At 42.8% G+C, this 16,719-nt stretch overlaps 4 protein-coding genes across 4 annotated transcripts; 3 read left to right on the top strand and 1 right to left on the bottom strand.

Moving 5' to 3' along the window:
• Positions 1-528: 528 nt before the first annotated feature.
• On the top strand, positions 529-4,484 carry ccng1 (cyclin G1). The gene is made up of 6 exons (XM_008327391.3): positions 529-739; positions 2,172-2,435; positions 2,535-2,788; positions 2,924-3,002; positions 3,123-3,233; positions 3,504-4,484. The coding sequence occupies exons 2-6, from the start codon at positions 2,172-2,174 to the stop codon at positions 3,693-3,695; spliced, it is 900 nt and encodes a 299-aa protein (XP_008325613.1). The 5' UTR covers positions 529-739; the 3' UTR covers positions 3,696-4,484.
• A 111-nt stretch (positions 4,485-4,595) lies between these two features.
• nudcd2 (NudC domain containing 2) lies at positions 4,596-6,117 on the bottom strand. The gene is made up of 4 exons (XM_008327390.3): positions 5,661-6,117; positions 5,308-5,356; positions 5,072-5,223; positions 4,596-4,845 (listed from the first exon to the last, which is right to left on the bottom strand). The coding sequence occupies exons 1-4, from the start codon at positions 5,847-5,849 to the stop codon at positions 4,762-4,764; spliced, it is 474 nt and encodes a 157-aa protein (XP_008325612.1). The 5' UTR covers positions 5,850-6,117; the 3' UTR covers positions 4,596-4,761.
• Positions 6,118-6,552: 435 nt separating this feature from the next.
• On the top strand, positions 6,553-14,422 carry gabra6a (gamma-aminobutyric acid type A receptor subunit alpha6a; the record flags this gene model as incomplete). The annotated part of the gene is made up of 9 exons (XM_025063363.1): positions 6,553-6,718; positions 6,932-6,999; positions 7,497-7,717; positions 7,826-7,908; positions 8,410-8,553; positions 10,045-10,197; positions 10,907-11,161; positions 11,882-12,119; positions 13,513-14,422. Coding segments are annotated over 9 exons (1,347 nt in total), but the record flags the coding sequence as incomplete, so codon positions are not given.
• A 290-nt stretch (positions 14,423-14,712) lies between these two features.
• Positions 14,713-16,438, top strand: LOC103391214 (gamma-aminobutyric acid receptor subunit beta-2-like). The gene is made up of 3 exons (XM_008327388.3): positions 14,713-15,518; positions 15,646-15,746; positions 16,198-16,438. The coding sequence occupies exons 1-3, from the start codon at positions 15,445-15,447 to the stop codon at positions 16,326-16,328; spliced, it is 306 nt and encodes a 101-aa protein (XP_008325610.1). The 5' UTR covers positions 14,713-15,444; the 3' UTR covers positions 16,329-16,438.
• Positions 16,439-16,719: the final 281 nt, after the last annotated feature.

Here is a 16,719-nt window from a genome sequence, read left to right on the forward strand (position 1 = left end):
TTTCATTAGAAATGACTTGACAAAAAAAATTCCAGAACATTCTAGTACATTCTAGGTTGTTCTAAAGAGCATTTGTGCATACATAAAAATAATAATAATTTTAATATCAACATGTAAGAAATCCTAGATAAAGTCCAAATGTAACGGCCTATCCTGTCCTAAATAACCACTATTAATTCATTTGTTTTGCATTTTTTAATTTGATGTTGATTTGATGTTCAATAATAGTATTTTTAAATACCGTGTACAAAAATGATTAATATATAATTCTATTTTTTAATCGAATATAACACTGGATTAAAATAAAAGTTATGTGATATCTATTAAGTTTTTGCGGGCAAAAAAGAAAATAACCTAGTGTCCCAGATTTTAGCTGTGATTGGCCCTTCTTACAATAAAGGCGGGGATTATAACGGAATGATGACAACGACAACCAATTAAACATACAACCCTGGTTACGTCATCCATGTTTTGACCATTGAGAGCTCACTCTGGAGAAGGGCACGGATTTACGGCAGCGTCAGTACGTAAACTGTCCTTTTCCCCATCGCCTTACTCCAAGGGTAGGGGGGTGTGCATAGGCAGACAAAAAACCTATGCTTAAAACTTTCTTTTATGAAAGTCCATACTTTATTCTTTTGTGTTTTTGAAATCACATTTTTGCGTGTTCAAAACGAGCACCTGCTTTTTTCCTCTACTTATTTTCTGCAATATTAACGACAGCGTAACTCCATACAAGGTAAGTTAAACATTGTTCTCTCTGATTTTTGTTTAATAACATACATGTCTGAGTCCATATTGAATTTTATACTTATTGTTTATACGAAGTAGTTGCTATTAGTGTAAAAAGTGCAAAAATAATGTTCTGAATTCTAAAAAAACTGACGGCCATCAAGTTAGCGGTTTCAGCTAATGGCTAAGCTGTAACGTTGCTTGAGTATTTCTCTTAATATCTATAAACCATGGACACCAGCCATCTTAACATCTCCGTGTCTGTATAGTTTCTGACGTTGTTTATTAAGGTTTGTGTCATTTCACTTGTATAGGTGTATGTTATTGTCCTTCGTCTGTGTGTCTGTTCCCCGTTGCTGTGTGCGGCAGGGACATGTCCCGACATGACGCAGGTTTTGAACTGACGCAAACACGGCCAGCGCCTGTGACTGAAACCTCGCTTTGCGTCACTGCTAAAAACACTCCTTAAAATAGAGATATAGCAGATGATTATAGTTTGTTTTTTATTATTATTTTATTCAACAATAAATTGCTACATACACTGTGGAGAACCTGAACAGCACCCCTTGTTTAATCTGTATGCTGAGCTCCACCCCTGTATCCAGTTAAGTCCAGTTCAGTGACAGCTGCTGAGGGAAGACTCGTTACTGGATAACTAACAAATTTGGCAGCAGTGGGCGGCTCAGCTATATTGAGCAATACAGGTCACTAACACAGACCTGTTGTTGAGGTTTGGCCTTTTCTACTAGGGCAGCCGTTTGGCTGGTATCTAGAAAACACATTGAAGTGTGGTTTTAGAATCAGTATTACAGTAACATCAGAATATATTTAATTCATTTCATCCAAAACCTCACAAACAATTTTGCAGTGACTGGGTTCTACATTATAAACCTGCCGGCTGCTAGAACTGTTGTGTTTGTTTAGTCAAAGTTGCAGTCTGGAGGTGGGGTTAGCAGATAAACAGCCAATGCTAACCCCTAAGTCGAACAAGTTTTGAATACAATGGAAAAGTTAGTGGAAGGTAATCAGAGTTAAATATTCAATAACACAAATTATTTATTTTTCCAAACTGGTTCTTCACCAAAGTTGCCCATTGTTTTCTTATCACCTTAGAAACAAGCCGTCATTCATGTCTTATCTATGTGAGGATAATCTAACCAGCCTTTCCTGTTGTTGATTGTTTTTTCCAACAGACCAAGTAGAGCGAGGTCATGTAGCAAAATCAGTTTGAGTCGGTTACAATTTTAATATTAGCAACAACACTTACTGCCTTAATAATTAAATCTAATTTAACAATTAGCAACGACTTACTGCCTTAATAATTAAATCTAATACTTTACCAATAGCAACTGTGGCTAATGACCTCAATAGATCTAGGTGATGTTCTGGTAAACTGTCACAAAATAGTTTCAGTGTTGACTTTCTTTCTGTCGGTACAGATGATTGACACAGTCACAGGACGTGAAGTGCAGCCATTTGCAGTTCAGCTAAAGGCACTCCTGGATGTGGAGAGCCGTTACCAACCGAAGCTGAGCGGCTTGAGGCTCATCGAGGGCTCCCAGGACAATGGCCTCAGGATGACCACCAGACTGAGGGAGCTGGAAGTGAAAGACCTGCTGTCTCTGACCAGATTCTTTGGATTCTGCTCAGAGACCTTCTCACTGGCCATCAGCCTGCTGGATCGTTTCCTCTCAGTAATGAAGGTTTGTACACAACCATCCTGGGTTACTGTTTTTACCCTGCTGTGTAGTTTTCTAAAATACATTTTAAAAAAATCATCATGGCTTTTGTTTCTCTGGCAGATTCAACCGAAGCACCTGTCCTGTGTGGGCCTGTGCTGCTTTTACATCGCGGTCAAATCATCAGAAGAGGAAAAGAACGTGCCTCTGGCCAACGACCTGATTCGCATCAGTCAGAACAAATTCACAGTGTCGGACATGATAAGGATGGAGAAGATTATCATGGAGAAGCTCTTCTGGAAGGTGAAGGCCCCCACAGCTCTTCGCTTTCTCCGTCTGTTCCACAGCCACATCCAGGAGCAACTTGATGCAGAGAGGTATGGACTGTCACGTCAAACTGAGGGCCTTTGTCATAATTAAACATCAGTATTAAATTACATTACAGTACTACGTCTTTTGAGCTAATAAGTTTAGGTGATGCCTAACAAAGTAATTTCCTTTTTTTTTTTCAGCCAAACGATTCTGAGTCTTGAGAGACTGGAGGCTCAGCTTAAAGCTTGTCACTGCTCATTTGTCTTCTCCAAAATAAAGGTAGGCCAAAAATAACCAGACAACCAATGTTTCAGAATGACCCATTTGTTCATACAGACTTATCAGATGTCCAGTTTTGTGCTACATAATAATAAAGTGTGTCCTCTCCCCTCTCTGCAGCCGTCACTGCTCGCCATAGCTCTGCTGTGTTTTGAGGCTCAGGAACAACACGACCCTGAGCACAACGACAAGATATCGGACGCCATGACTGCTCTGCAGCAGCAACTGAACGTAAGAAGCGAATATTTTACTGTCTTGTATCAGTCAGCCTTGGTGTTTAACACACACCAATTCAGGGCTTGTTGCTTTCAAAAGTCTTAACCATGTCAAGGTCAGGTGCAGGTTGGTTCAGCTAGTTTTTACAATGTACCGTCCCCTCATTTACACGAACACAAACAGTGATCAAACGATCGAATGCCAGCGAGTGTATTGGAAATATAACCTTCTAGACTAGAAGCAGAAAGTTACTCTAACTGAACGATTACGTTTGTCTGTGTCCAGGTCAAGGATGGAGATCTGGTCTGTGTGCGGGAGTTGGTTGGCAAATGCCTGAGTGACTACGCCAACACCAAATGCTCCAAACCCAACAGCCAGAGACTTCGCTGGACCATCTCGGGAAGAACGGCCCGTCAGCTGAAACACAGCTACTACAAAATCGCTCATCTGCCTACCATCCCCGAGTCAGGCTGTTAAAATTCAGAAGTATAATTGGATGACCTTCAGTTAGGAAAACTATAGGAACTGTCCCTACAATTTTGTTGATTAGATGAGATTTTTTTTTTTTTTGCATGAAGGTCACTATTACCCCCCACCTTCAAGTTATTTTCTTTACAGACCTTCATCTGCGATGATGAATTTCTTTAAGGAAAATAAACAACTTATAAAGTTAAAAGTTTGGCAAGTAACAGAGCAGAAGTTTACCCCCTTTTTACTGCAGTGAATTTTATGCACAAGTGTAGAGTATGTTCTTGTTTAAATCCGTACCAAGGTATTTGGTTTGTCCTGGAACGGGTTGCTGGTTTTAAGCTTATAAGTAATGAACCACCTAGGTCCTCAGTCCACCATGTGGAAGAGGAGGGAGAAGGATTTTGTGAACATCAAAAAATGGAACCAAGAAATCGGGCCCAAAGTCCTTAACTCCTACCCTAGGTTGCTAAGCTGTACTGAATGCACACTCCTACCCAAGGTGATGACTTTTTTTTTTTAAACATTAATAAAGAGATGGGGCTCTGGTTTACTCCAGTGAAGTGAGGCTCATGACAAATGTGTCATACATGGCTATTAATGCTGAAATGTCAGAGGTTACAGATGAGTTGTTTTTCCACTGACTCTCACTCAGTTGTTGTGGTCGAAATGTGGATTGGAACTTGTGCTGCATTTTTCTTTTCCAGTTTCCCAAACTGTTGTCTTAGTTGAATTTGGCCGACACCCATCTGCTTAACTGATGAACTTGTACCTTTCAATAAAATTATTGAAAAGTTACTGCTGTTTCGTTATTGAGACAAAGAGACATTGAACAGTGCACCTGTGCCCTAAGACTTCACAGATAAATCCTCCAGACCAGGCAGTAAAACAGGAGCTGGTAACCAAGTCCATATTCTAAAGAGTTTTATTACACGTTCTTTACAGGGTCCTGATGGAACATGTCTAGTCTCCATCCTTTAGAGTTCTGGTGCTGGCTTTGTCGGCCTGACAGTCTTGTCTCTATAGATGTCAGCAGTGTTCATTAGATGCAGGTGATGTCTGACGATGCCAGTGCTCACTTCTGTAGGCTGGAAAAATCAGGACCACCACCCTGAAAATTCCCAGAGATCTCTGCACCGCTGAAATCAAACCCAGGATTCTGGAAACAAGAAGAAGAAAAAATAAGAAAAACTGATTTATTTTATTCAATTAGAATCAAAAACAGAACTACAAATAGGCTAAATACTCAGAACTACAGATAACATGTTTTTAACCTCACAACTTTAAATTATTCTTGCCCATAACCTTGAATACATTATCCTAATGCCTAAAAACAAATGGCTAATTACTAACAGCTACAATAATGAATAAGAATTAATACTGACCTCTCGCTGGAACCTCTCTAGTGTGAGCTTTCTTTGCATTTGGTCCTGGACCCAGGCGTTGGCCCCGTACTCTCCCTCCAGCAGAGAGGACCAGCAGTTTCCTGCCTCTCTGTTTGTTTTCATTAGAATAATTTGGATGAGACATTTGTCCTCTGAGGATAAAAGACAGACAAAACAGGAAATTAAGTTGGCTTTAGTCTAATGACGAGAGAATGGAAGTTTACCACGAAACCCACCTAGTGTCCATGTGGCCTCGTCAGACACAGTGGTGCCAAATAACTTCCCCTGGTGGACAAGAAAAAATATATATTGAGGTTAATATTTGTGTTTTAATAATTATAGTTCTTAAAGGTCAATGATTAAAATATACAAAACGTTGTATTTTGGGTACCGTGATGATGAGCAAATGGTCCGATCTACCTTTTTATTTCATAATCACAAATTAAAGTGGTGAAAAAAAATATCTAAATAACATGTTAATAATGATAATAATAATAATAACAATAATAATAATAATAGGTAAATCTATCCCTTAACTTTTAAAAGCGTTTATTTGTGCTCTTTTTCTGTGTAACATCATGGATGCTACCTTAAATATTTCCTGTCCTCCGACTTTCAGCTCGATGTCTCTAGACCCCAGCTGACACCTGACCTCCTTGGCTGAGGTTCCCTTCGGAACATTGACTTCAATGAAGACTTCTTCCATGGTCTGGTACCAGGAGCCCCATGGTGTTTTACAAGGGACGACGCCGCTTCTTTCGTCGAAGTGGACCGACATGCTGAGGCTGGAAAGCGGCTCCCAGTCCAGCTAGCAGCGGCTAACTCAGGCTAACACTGCAGTTTTTCTATTCTATTTGTCGCTCAGTTTATAGTAGTGTTTACACAATGACTAAAAAGCATGACTTTTTTAACTTGTGTTTAATAATGTTGCCAACTGGATATAAATTCAAGAGGAAAGCATAACTATTGAGCAGTGTCTGGTTTGTTTCGTTTCTTACACTGTAAACTTCTTCTATTGTAAATTGTACTTCCGAATACAAACAACAAGTTTTTTTGCACCGCCATCTACTGTCCATAAAATGTACCTACAACAAAAAAAATCTAATTTGTTTATCATTATTTCCGTCTGAAAATGATAAATAATTCCCGTTATATTTATATAGATTTCCGTCTGAAAATGATAAATAATTCTCGTTATATTTATATTTTTGTCTTTAAATACTAAATTAAGTTTCAACGTATTAAAGGGGAATGCAATGTTTGTCTAAAAACAGAGTGGATTCACTAATCTGTTAATTAGATTACAGTTACTGTGTCCTTGTACATAGCAACACCACAGTCGCAGTGTTTCTTTAAGTATGAGAATGTCAGAGAGTTGACGAAGGAATTAGTGTTTAAATTCAACACATGATGTCTGCTCTGACATTCTCTCTAGTGTCTCTCCTCTGCTGCATTAGGTAAGTTGTATTTCTGAACTTTAACAGGGATCAGGGTGTGAAGTCATATTGCTGGGGGCGTTGAGGTTCTCTTTTCTTCACAGTCTTGGTAACACACAGGGAAATGAGAAGATTTACTCAGAAAACATCACTCGTATTTTGGACCGACTTTTGGATGGTTACGATAACAGACTGCGACCTGGATCTGGAGGTAACTTTAACCCGAGACACTAAAACAAGTCTGATTAGTTGCTTTTGTAATAACATCATGTAGAGAAACAGAAATAAAAAATAATGATTCATATGTTCTGGCTAATTAAAAAGCACAGTGTGTGGAGGATTTGTTTGATCCATTATGTTATTTTTTGCCTGTGAACACCTTGTGCCTTTGTGAGTGCTGAACAGTCGTTAACTGCTGTTGCAGGCGGTGTCACCGAGGTGAAAACAGACATCTTTGTCACCAGCTTTGGACCTGTTTCGGATGTTGAGATGGTGAGATTTCACTTCTGTAGAGGAGGCGTGCACGTGACGACTGTTACAGCAGGAGCGCTCCGGTGGCCACTGAGTGCCTGCCTCATGAGCGATCTGCCATGAAGGCATCTAATGAGCTTTAATCTGTTTGACCAACTCTATAACTCTATTATCAACAGACTCTAAATCAATATGACAACATGTCAGGCAGGAGAAATGGCTGAATGGATTGATTAATGATTATCTGGGCTGCGTGGCATCCATCATTCCTCATCTCCACTCATCACCTCTCACTGCAAGTTCAAATGTATTAGTGATTGGTTTATAAGCTGAGGAAGAATTTAAATTACAGTATATCTCTCCTACAGACGACTCAAAGAGTTGGTTGAGTTTAGTCATTAATGTCGATTTAACTTTGACAGCTCTATATACAGAATGTAGGTCACAACCCGCACCTTCACCTTAACTAAAAAAATACACATTGCTAAATGCGTTAATATCTGTTGTTCACACACCAGGACTACACCATGGACATGTTCTTCCGTCAGATGTGGGTCGATGAGCGTCTGAAGTTCGAGGGCCCCATCGAAATCCTGCGTCTGAATAACCTCATGGTGGAAAAGATCTGGACTCCCGATACATTTTTCCGGAACTCCAAGAAGTCCATCTCTCACAACATGACCACGCCAAACAAGCTCTTCCGCATCATGCAGAACGGGACGGTCCTTTACACCATGAGGTCACAGGTCACGCCTTTGTTTCCTCTTGTTGACCTGTGTGTTTTTGGCCTTTAGACTTGAAGCTGTTTGTCTTTTTATTTCTCTCTCTCTGCTGCTTTGGCGATTAGACTGACCATCAGTGCAGATTGTCCGATGAGGCTGATGGACTTCCCTATGGACGGCCATGCCTGCCCGCTCAGATTTGGAAGCTGTGAGTATGAGAATATTAGAATCAGATAAAAAAAAATGTTATTGGTCCTCGGTAGAAATTATATTTCCTACAGTGGATCCTGAATGGGCATTTCACGAAAAGCAAAAGATGCAATGCTATGTTAAGAGTTAGAAATATTTCCAAAAAATATATTTATTAAAACGTTCAAAGAAATAAGTGTAAATGTGACGTTGGCAGACTTTAAAACTTAAATATGGACAGATTTACCAACTTTGTATTCATTAAATCAGATTATTGTATTGCAAAAATACTGACCAGTTAGTGTAATTAAAATAAGTCTCAGAGGAGGGAGCTGGCGAGTCTGATGACACACAGGCAGGACCAATTTCCTGTGTCCCTCTGTAGTGCAGTCTGGTTAAATAAGTCCTGGACTTTAGGTGCTGCATGTCTGACGAATACCAGGTGATTTAAGTTTTTTTTTTTTTAAATCCTGTAACGACCAGACTCATTAATATTTAAACAATGCCTTTTTCCCTCCAGATGCGTACACCAGCAGTGAAATCATTTTCACCTGGAGGAAGGGACCAGTGGCCTCTGTGGACTGTCCTAAAGAGTCCATGAGTCTCCTGCAGTACGACCTGGTGGGACAGAGTCTGTCCAGTGAGATCTTCAAGGCAAACACAGGTAACAGTCGTGACCACACGCTATCACTGGCCCAAAGGTGAAAACTTTAATTAGAAAAACCTGTCTGGAGGTGACGCTGCAGGACGAGGGCAGACGTGGGACTCCTCTCCTGAGCACGTCCACTGTCCTGCAGCAGAGCAGGTGTCAAAGCCCGGGCTTCTTTGAGCTAAGACGCTTAAGTGGCCGAAGCCTTAATGCCAGTGTGTGTCCTGTAAAGAACTGCAGCTTTAAGCCCTGTGTGTGTGTGTGTGTGTGTGTGTGTGTGTGTGTGTACACTTCTTTACTGGACTCTGTGTGTCCTCTGCATTGAACCAATAGGAAGAGTCAGCAACAGAAATTGCCCCCAGGGAGCAGAGAGGGTTTTGGTGGGGGTGGGGGGGGGGATTTGTCTGATTGTTGAACACACCACCAACCTGCCATCGCTGGGATTTGACCCAGCAATGCTGCGACCACGAGCCAAATCCATTCACTGCGATGAAAGTGGTTTCCAAATTGGGGGGCGTCCAACCCCATTGGGGGCACAGCGTTAGTCTGGAGGTCACAGAGGGTCAGATTCATGTAAATTTTAATATTTTTTATTGGTGTTAAAAAGGGGGGAAAAAGTTCAGTTTTCATTATATCAACAAACCAGTCCCTGAACCTTGAAGGTCTGTGACGACCTCTAGGGTCAGGGTTTGATACAGTGGTCCAGTGGTTGGTCCTGTCACTTCAGAGACACCTATTTCTAGACCATCTGAGTGTAGGTTTTCTGTTGTCATCGCAGTTTTATTCCAAAGTTGAAGAACTTTCAGATTAGAGGCTCTCTGAGCGACCGCTGTTCTGCCCAGGATAAATCCTGCCTTTTCTTTATGTTGGCTGGGATTTGCTCCAGCTCCCTCTGTGAAAAGGATGAAGTGGTTGAAGATGAATGAATTAATTAGAGTTAAAGATAAGGTTGGGGTGGGGGGGGGATGAGGGCCAGGACTCAGTTCAGATGATTACGGCTGCATGGTAGAAGAGAGTTCTAGAATGAACATACTTGACAAGCGGCGTGTTCATGACGCAGCATATTTCTGCTGTGTGAACGTCTGTGCATGTGATGTGATGTGATGTGATGTGATGTGTGCAGCTGTGATACATACACTGACACCACCTGCTACCCTTTGCCCCCCCCACCACACACCTCCTCACTCACTTCACCTCCTCTCCCTCCACTCCACCCATCCCATTTCTAAATGCCTGCCGTGCTCCCTCCCTCCCTGCTCATTTTCGTCCTTCCCCCTCTCCCTCCCTCTCTCCCTCCCTCTCTCTCTCTCTTCCTCCTCCCTGTGCTGTCTCACAGGCAGCTGCTGTCTTCCAGTCCCATACAGCAGTAATATATCTATGCGATGCATCGCTCTCAGCAGCTCCCTTGTTTCAAGGGCAGTCAAGGGCATCTGCTCCGTGCTGCCCCGCTCTCTCTCTCTCTCTCTCTCTCTCTCTCTCTCGTCACAAGTGCTGTTTATCTTTCAGGTCACTACTCTGTGCAGGTGGTCCATTTCCACCTTCAGAGGAAGCTGGGCTACTACCTCATCCAGACCTACATCCCCCTCATTATGGTTGTGGTGTTGTCACAAGTCTCCTTTTGGATTAACAAGGAGTCTGTGCCTGCACGTACCGTCGCTGGTAGGCATCTGCACTGACCAAAGGTGGAGAACGCAGGACGTCATACCAAATAATACACGCAGTCAATTTAAATAAGCCACTAGGAGTGTATTGTGGTGTCATTTCCATACAAAGGAACAGCCCACTGCAGGTAGTTCCAGCCCTTCCTTTTCTTCCTGCAGGGGGCCATGATGTATCTGGATGGAAATACACAAGTAGTAGCAGGGATATACCGTATAACTGAGCCACTAGGTGGCAGTATTATATATAAAACAGGAAAGTATCTGCTATAAACACCCTAAAAAAAGAATGAGTAGGTGCATAGGCAGAATGAGCTCACAGATGGAAACTCATGTACAGTTTTTAATTTAATAGATTCTCTTTCATTATGTATTTTTTGTATCATTTCTTATTTTTTGGCAGTATTTTCAGTGATTCGGCACCAAATCAAGTATCAATGTTAGACTTTTTTTTTCCTTTGATCAGGTTGCAAGATTTTATATTTTCATTTTAAAAAAAAAGTTTAAAAATGTCAAAACTCATGGACTGGGGGATTTATAGCACCCCCTGCAGGGAAGGGAGGGGAAGTTATGTCCATGTGGTTTATCAATGTAAAGCCAAAGTCCTGCACACTCCACCTATATTTTCAGACATACTGTATATATATATTTGTATACATCTGTGGTATATGTTGGTAAGACTCCGTGTGTGTGTGTGTGTCGTCCCTCAGGCATCACCACCGTGCTGACCATGACCACGCTGAGCATCAGCGCCCGTCAGTCACTTCCCAAAGTGGCCTACGCCACCGCCATGGACTGGTTCATCGCCGTGTGTTTTGCCTTCGTGGCGTCGGCCCTCGTTGAGTTTGCAGCGGTCAACTATTTTGCCACTCGCCAGGCCAACCGTCTGAAGAAACAAAACGCCCGTCTGGAAAAGCCAGAGTTGTTGGTGACGGGCAGCGAGGACAACGACACCGTTTCAGCAAGTTCCTCACTTTCTAATAATAATGATTCAAAAATAGCGCAGGTGTGTGATTTCCATTTCAGATTGACTGATTTGCATTTTCCACGCACGGTGCCTCCGACTGATTTAAACAGCTTATTTACATTGCTAACACTAACTGGAGACTCATCTGAGTGTATCCTCAGAGCGTAATGCTAATAACAAACGCTGAGGACAGAAATGAAGACAAAGAAACAACTCTGTTTTCTAGTCATCACAACTGCTTGTTGTTTTGCCGTTCTTACAATTCAAGGCACACACACACACACACACTCACACACACATACCATGCATTAAATAGTAATACGTGCTGCACATCTCCTGCTATATGCTGTATGCTAATACAGTACGCCACCACAGCATCCTCCAGGGAACTGTCTCACATGTAGGGCTCATGGTTAGATGCTTTAAAAATAGCCTGGGTGAGAGTGAGGAGAGCAACTCCTGCTCTCCTCACTGCATCATCTCCCAACCATCCCAGGGGCATCCAGCAAACTACCTGCTGCGTTCTGCAGGGATGTTGGTGTGTAGTTTGGGGGGAAAGTTCCAGTTTGGAGTAAACATTACTTATAGCTTCATATTCATGACTACAGCAGTTTAAAAATAGCATTCGTAGCCAGTGCAAAAAAAAAACCCCACACTAACCCTGATCCTCTCCCCTCCTGCTCCCCCTGCCCCAAATCAATGTCCCCACACCAGTTAGACAGCGGCTCTCGAGAAGGCCTGAAGAGGAGAAACCACTCAATTTGCCGCAGTGAACCAGATGCCCCACCGTTACCGATTTTCCTTCAGCAGGGATCAGCTTTTCCTCAGATCCCACAGCTGGCCGGCACCAGCCCCATTGACAAGTACGCTCGCATCCTCTTCCCCCTGGCCTTTGCCCTCTTCAACCTGATCTACTGGTACATCTACCTGGCCAAGGACACCATGGAGGGGCCCAGGTACGCTAGCCAGTTATTAGCTTAGCAAATCTGTGTTAGTTCTCTTTCTAGGACTGTGAAGTTAAAACACATCAGTGAGTCACAGCGTTACGTCGAGCGACACGTGATAAACAATGATGAACAGAGAAAGTGGAGTTTACTGGGAATACTTACCATAATCATCCCACTGAAATGTTTTGCAGGAAATGTAGTTTTTCTTTGTTTAGTCGACTTTTGTAGGGGATTTTATCTCAAAGATTTATTGAATTATTTTTTTAACAAATTGGTCTCTGGATGAGATAAAAAAAACAGACCAACTCTGAAGGTCCAGGTTCAGGTCTGATCAGTAGAAGATGATGACACTATTGTAAAGCTTGGTCCAAATCTTTAGTAATTAGTGACACAGCATGATTTAACAATATTTGTAAAAGTCAGCCAGAAAAATTTGAAAGTACACACTGTAATGGAGGAACATTTTCACACTTGACTTGTAACAACAGCTTTATATTAATGGAAAAATACTTTGACTAATCAATATACACTTCTTTCTAATTAATTTCTAAGGCTGTGAAAAAGCCTTAAACTTCCAGGCAGATAAAAGGGGGGAATTTTTTGAAGGGTTTCTCTTTCTACATAATCACGATCACAGACTTGCGACACAAGAAGAGGAGCTGGGCGCTTAATTAATTTGAGAGGGGGAAAAAAACATGCACATTTTTATAGGAGTGTTACCTGAGGGCTGGGAAAACAGCAGCTGTTTTAATGACAACACAGCGCGTCCACTGGGAGCTGGTATCACAGGCAAAAGAGAAGCAGAGCTTACTTTGTTCATTAACCTCACAGAAAAAAGTTACCTGTTCACTCGGCAGCTTATAAATGAGCCTTTAAAACAGCAGCCCCCGATGTGAGGAGGAAGGAGAGAAAAGACAGAAGGAGAGGGGAGCAGGAGAATGTGTGTGTGAGTGTGTGAGAGAAGGAGATGTTATGTAACACCACGGAGTGCAAATCTGCTCATCATGCTCCTCATGTGCCTGTGAGAAACAGTTTTTATGGCTGTTGTGTTTATAACATTCTACCTAACAATAATTTAAAAAAAAACAGAGAAAGTAGCAGCAGCATCACATCATCACATCCTGTAATTTTTATTTATTTTTTGGTAGGTGTAAAGTAGCAGCAGCATCACATCATCACATCTTATTTTTATTTATTTTTTTGGTAGGTGTAATTTTTTTTGTACTTTTGCAGAAGGCATGGTGAGGACAGGCAGCAGCAGCAACAGCAGCAGCCTCAGCAGCAGCAGCAGCTGCTGAGGCTGAGGCTGAGGTGGAGAACACTGCAGATAGAGTCTTCTCTCTGTGCTCTCCTCTCCCACCGTCTCAGTGTCTCTGTGCTGATGCACTCTTCTCTCCTACAGGGACGCGGATCTCGACTAAAAAGGGCCGGCAACAAAAAAAAAGGGCACATGCAGCCGGAGAGTCCTTTCAGCATCTCACCCATCCAGCCTCGCCTCACCCTCCTCGCCCTCTCCCTTTACTCTTTTCACTTCCTCTCCCGGCGAACGAGCTCTCAGCATTCACTCTGCTCTCGTCTGACAGAGGAAATGAATCAGAAACTCATTTATTCCCGTGCTGCACATCTATTCATTTCACAGGCTGTGACCGCTGCCCACTTGTGTTCTGATCAGCGGCTGAAGAGCTGCCCTTCACCAGCCTCGGTCCCACTGTACACACACCTGCACCCAGGACCCCCTCGCACCCGGGAACACACAAACGTATAGCAAGTCCAGGAAACACAGCGAGACGGAGTGGATGATGCAATCAGTGTTTAGGTAGTGATGCAACGCTTGACCAATGCTTCCAGGAGCTCGGCCTCCACAGAAACACAGATTGGCCGGAGTAAACCGGTGTAAACCTGGGAAATGAGTTGTGTTTTCATGACACCCCGCTGCTGCTGCTGTGATGTTCTAATGCTGGGTTTGAAATCCGCTGCAGGGAGGAGTGGGACACAACACCTCTGTGAGCTGCTGCCATTCATTTACTATTTCTGTACAGATGGAAGATGATTGTCAGGAACGCATGTTTATGTATGAAGTCGTGCTGTGACGGATGGAGCGCTTACGTGACGTACTGTGTGTAACGTGATGAAAACCGATCAGTTTTGAACTTGTTCTTAAAGGAGAAGTCCAACAAAAACATCATTTATACAGTATATACATATATATACTGACTATATATGTTTATATATAGTCAGTATAATATGTCTCAAAACAGCTAATGTTGCTTTGCACTTGCACTGATATTTTGAGCACACAAAGACACAGAAAGGACATTGCACTGATATTTTGAGCACACAAAGACAGAGAAAGGACATTTAACGTCTATCTTTGTTACTGCTGCAAAACTGCAACTCACTTGACTGCAATATGACTGTCAACATGGGCTCAAAATATTATTACAAGTGCTATGCAACATGAGCAGGTTCTCTACAGGACGGTATCGTTTGTGTTTAGCTCAGTTACCATCAGCAGTACTTCGATCAGAGCTCCGTCTGCAGGACGGTATCGTTTGTGTTTAGCGCAGTTACCATCAACAGTACTTCGACCAGTACTACCTCAGTTCTTGCTCAGAGCTCTGGCTCTCTCAGATGTCGAAGCCTCGTTGTCCAGCTTTAACATGCTGTGATTTTGATCAGATGCATCTTGTTTTACTGTTAAACCTGTGACACCCAACGACAGTCGCTGGAACTGGTACAAACTTAGCCAAAAGCTACAGATGGAAGCAGAGTTTGTAGAATTCTCTAACAGTTTTACAACATACTTTTACTTTAAATTACCCCAATATTTTTGATTAAAACATTAGGACGAGTTGGACCACGTGCTGGTGACCTTAAAAAACATTTCCACCCTAGTCTTCTTTATTGACTGATTGCAAACTTAATGTAATAAACAGATAAAAAAACTTGCACTTCACTTTTGTGCCCATCGTAAAAACACAGACCCTCCAGTTTTGACCTTGTCAGGATAGAGACACGAACCCCCCGGAATCTGCCATCTACTGTAGGAAGAATGTGACAATAAAACAAGCTCGACACAAACACTGCAGCAGATTTCTTTCCTGCCGTCCTGACTGAAAACCAGTGTGTTTCTTCATTATGCACATCCACTTGTCCCTTTAATATTTTCCTCTGCAATGGAAGCTGCTCATCCACCATCATCAGTCTCCACTCTTTGATCTTGGGCAGGCTGCACGCATGCGCCGCTCATTGGCTCCTCTGCGCCGTCTGGAGTAAGTTGGATGTGCGCTCTCCTCCTCACTCGCATCCCTACACCAGCTGGAAAACTGTTGCGATGGGGAGGATCAGGAAAACCCACTTTGGGATTTTGACTTTTTCCTTGTTGGCGTCGTTTATCCGGACTCAAAGGTAAAGGATTGTCTTTATCAACCGTTTCCTCTGTCATCCTTCATGCATGTCACGTCGTCCCTGCTTAAGAGTGTGATACTAATCAGCCTTTCTGTTTCCACATTACACCACCCTGTCCCCCGTCCAGCGTCAAGGATATTAAGGACCCGAGCAATATGCCTCTGGTCAAAGAGACAGTGGACAGACTGATGAAGGGATACGACATTCGGTTGAGGCCGGATTTCGGAGGTAATGATGAAAAAAAAAACCCCAAGTGTCTGGTTTGTCGCCCTCCTGAAACGCAGTGCTTGTTTAAAAAAGGGAAAGAAATCTAAAAAATCAGCTTCATTTCATTCACATATTCACCTTAAACGGGCCTCTGCAATGATGAACACCGTTTATCTGCTGAGAAGATGGAACAGTTGAACCTCATCCAGTCCTCCCTCACTGGGATTTATTAAAAATAGAATTTTTGAGCTGATTTTTTTTTTCTCTTTTCGTGTCTCTCTGTGTGTGTGTGTGTGTGTGTGTGTGTGTTAAATGCGCAGATGTGCACGGTACATAAGTGTCCTGTGTGTGGAGAGGAACCTGCATGTGCGCGCGTCACGAATCCCGTCAATTTTACATGATGAGAGGGGGTGAGGTGGGGGTGGGGGGGTTCATACGTGTTGTATTGACGCCTGTTCTCCTTCACATGCAGGTGCGCCGGTGGCCGTGGGCATGAACATTGACATAGCCAGCATCGACATGGTCTCTGAAGTCAACATGGTAGGTGCATCTCCAGGATTATTGTCCTCCTGTTGTGTTTTTATTCAAATCATGCTCATTTGAATGTGCCTGACGCACACGGCCGGAACACGGCACTAAGTGGCGCAACTTAGAGCCGGGACAAATCGCAGCCAGGATGGAGGCATCCTGCAAAAAAAAAAAAAAAAAAAAAATCCTGCGAAATATAAGATGTGTTGTGTGGAAAACGTACACATTTGAAGGCTTTCTTCACCCCAAACGCATCCTCCTCCTCCTCCTCATCCTCCTCCTCCTCTCCGTCTCCGCATTTGCAGCTCTGATGTGATGCTGCATTTGAATTCAAAACACACACTCACTGGCGCACTCGGACGCACAGCCCTCCGCGGTGCACACGGAGGGCTGTGCGCGCGTTCGTGGTTTTTTTTTCTCCACCGTGTGTATGTGGCGCTGATGTACGTGCACGTGTGACGCCTCC

The sequence above is a fragment of the Cynoglossus semilaevis genome, chromosome 15, assembly GCF_000523025.1.
Source record: "Cynoglossus semilaevis isolate Cse_v1.0 chromosome 15, Cse_v1.0, whole genome shotgun sequence".
Taxonomy (NCBI): domain Eukaryota; kingdom Metazoa; phylum Chordata; class Actinopteri; order Pleuronectiformes; family Cynoglossidae; genus Cynoglossus; species Cynoglossus semilaevis.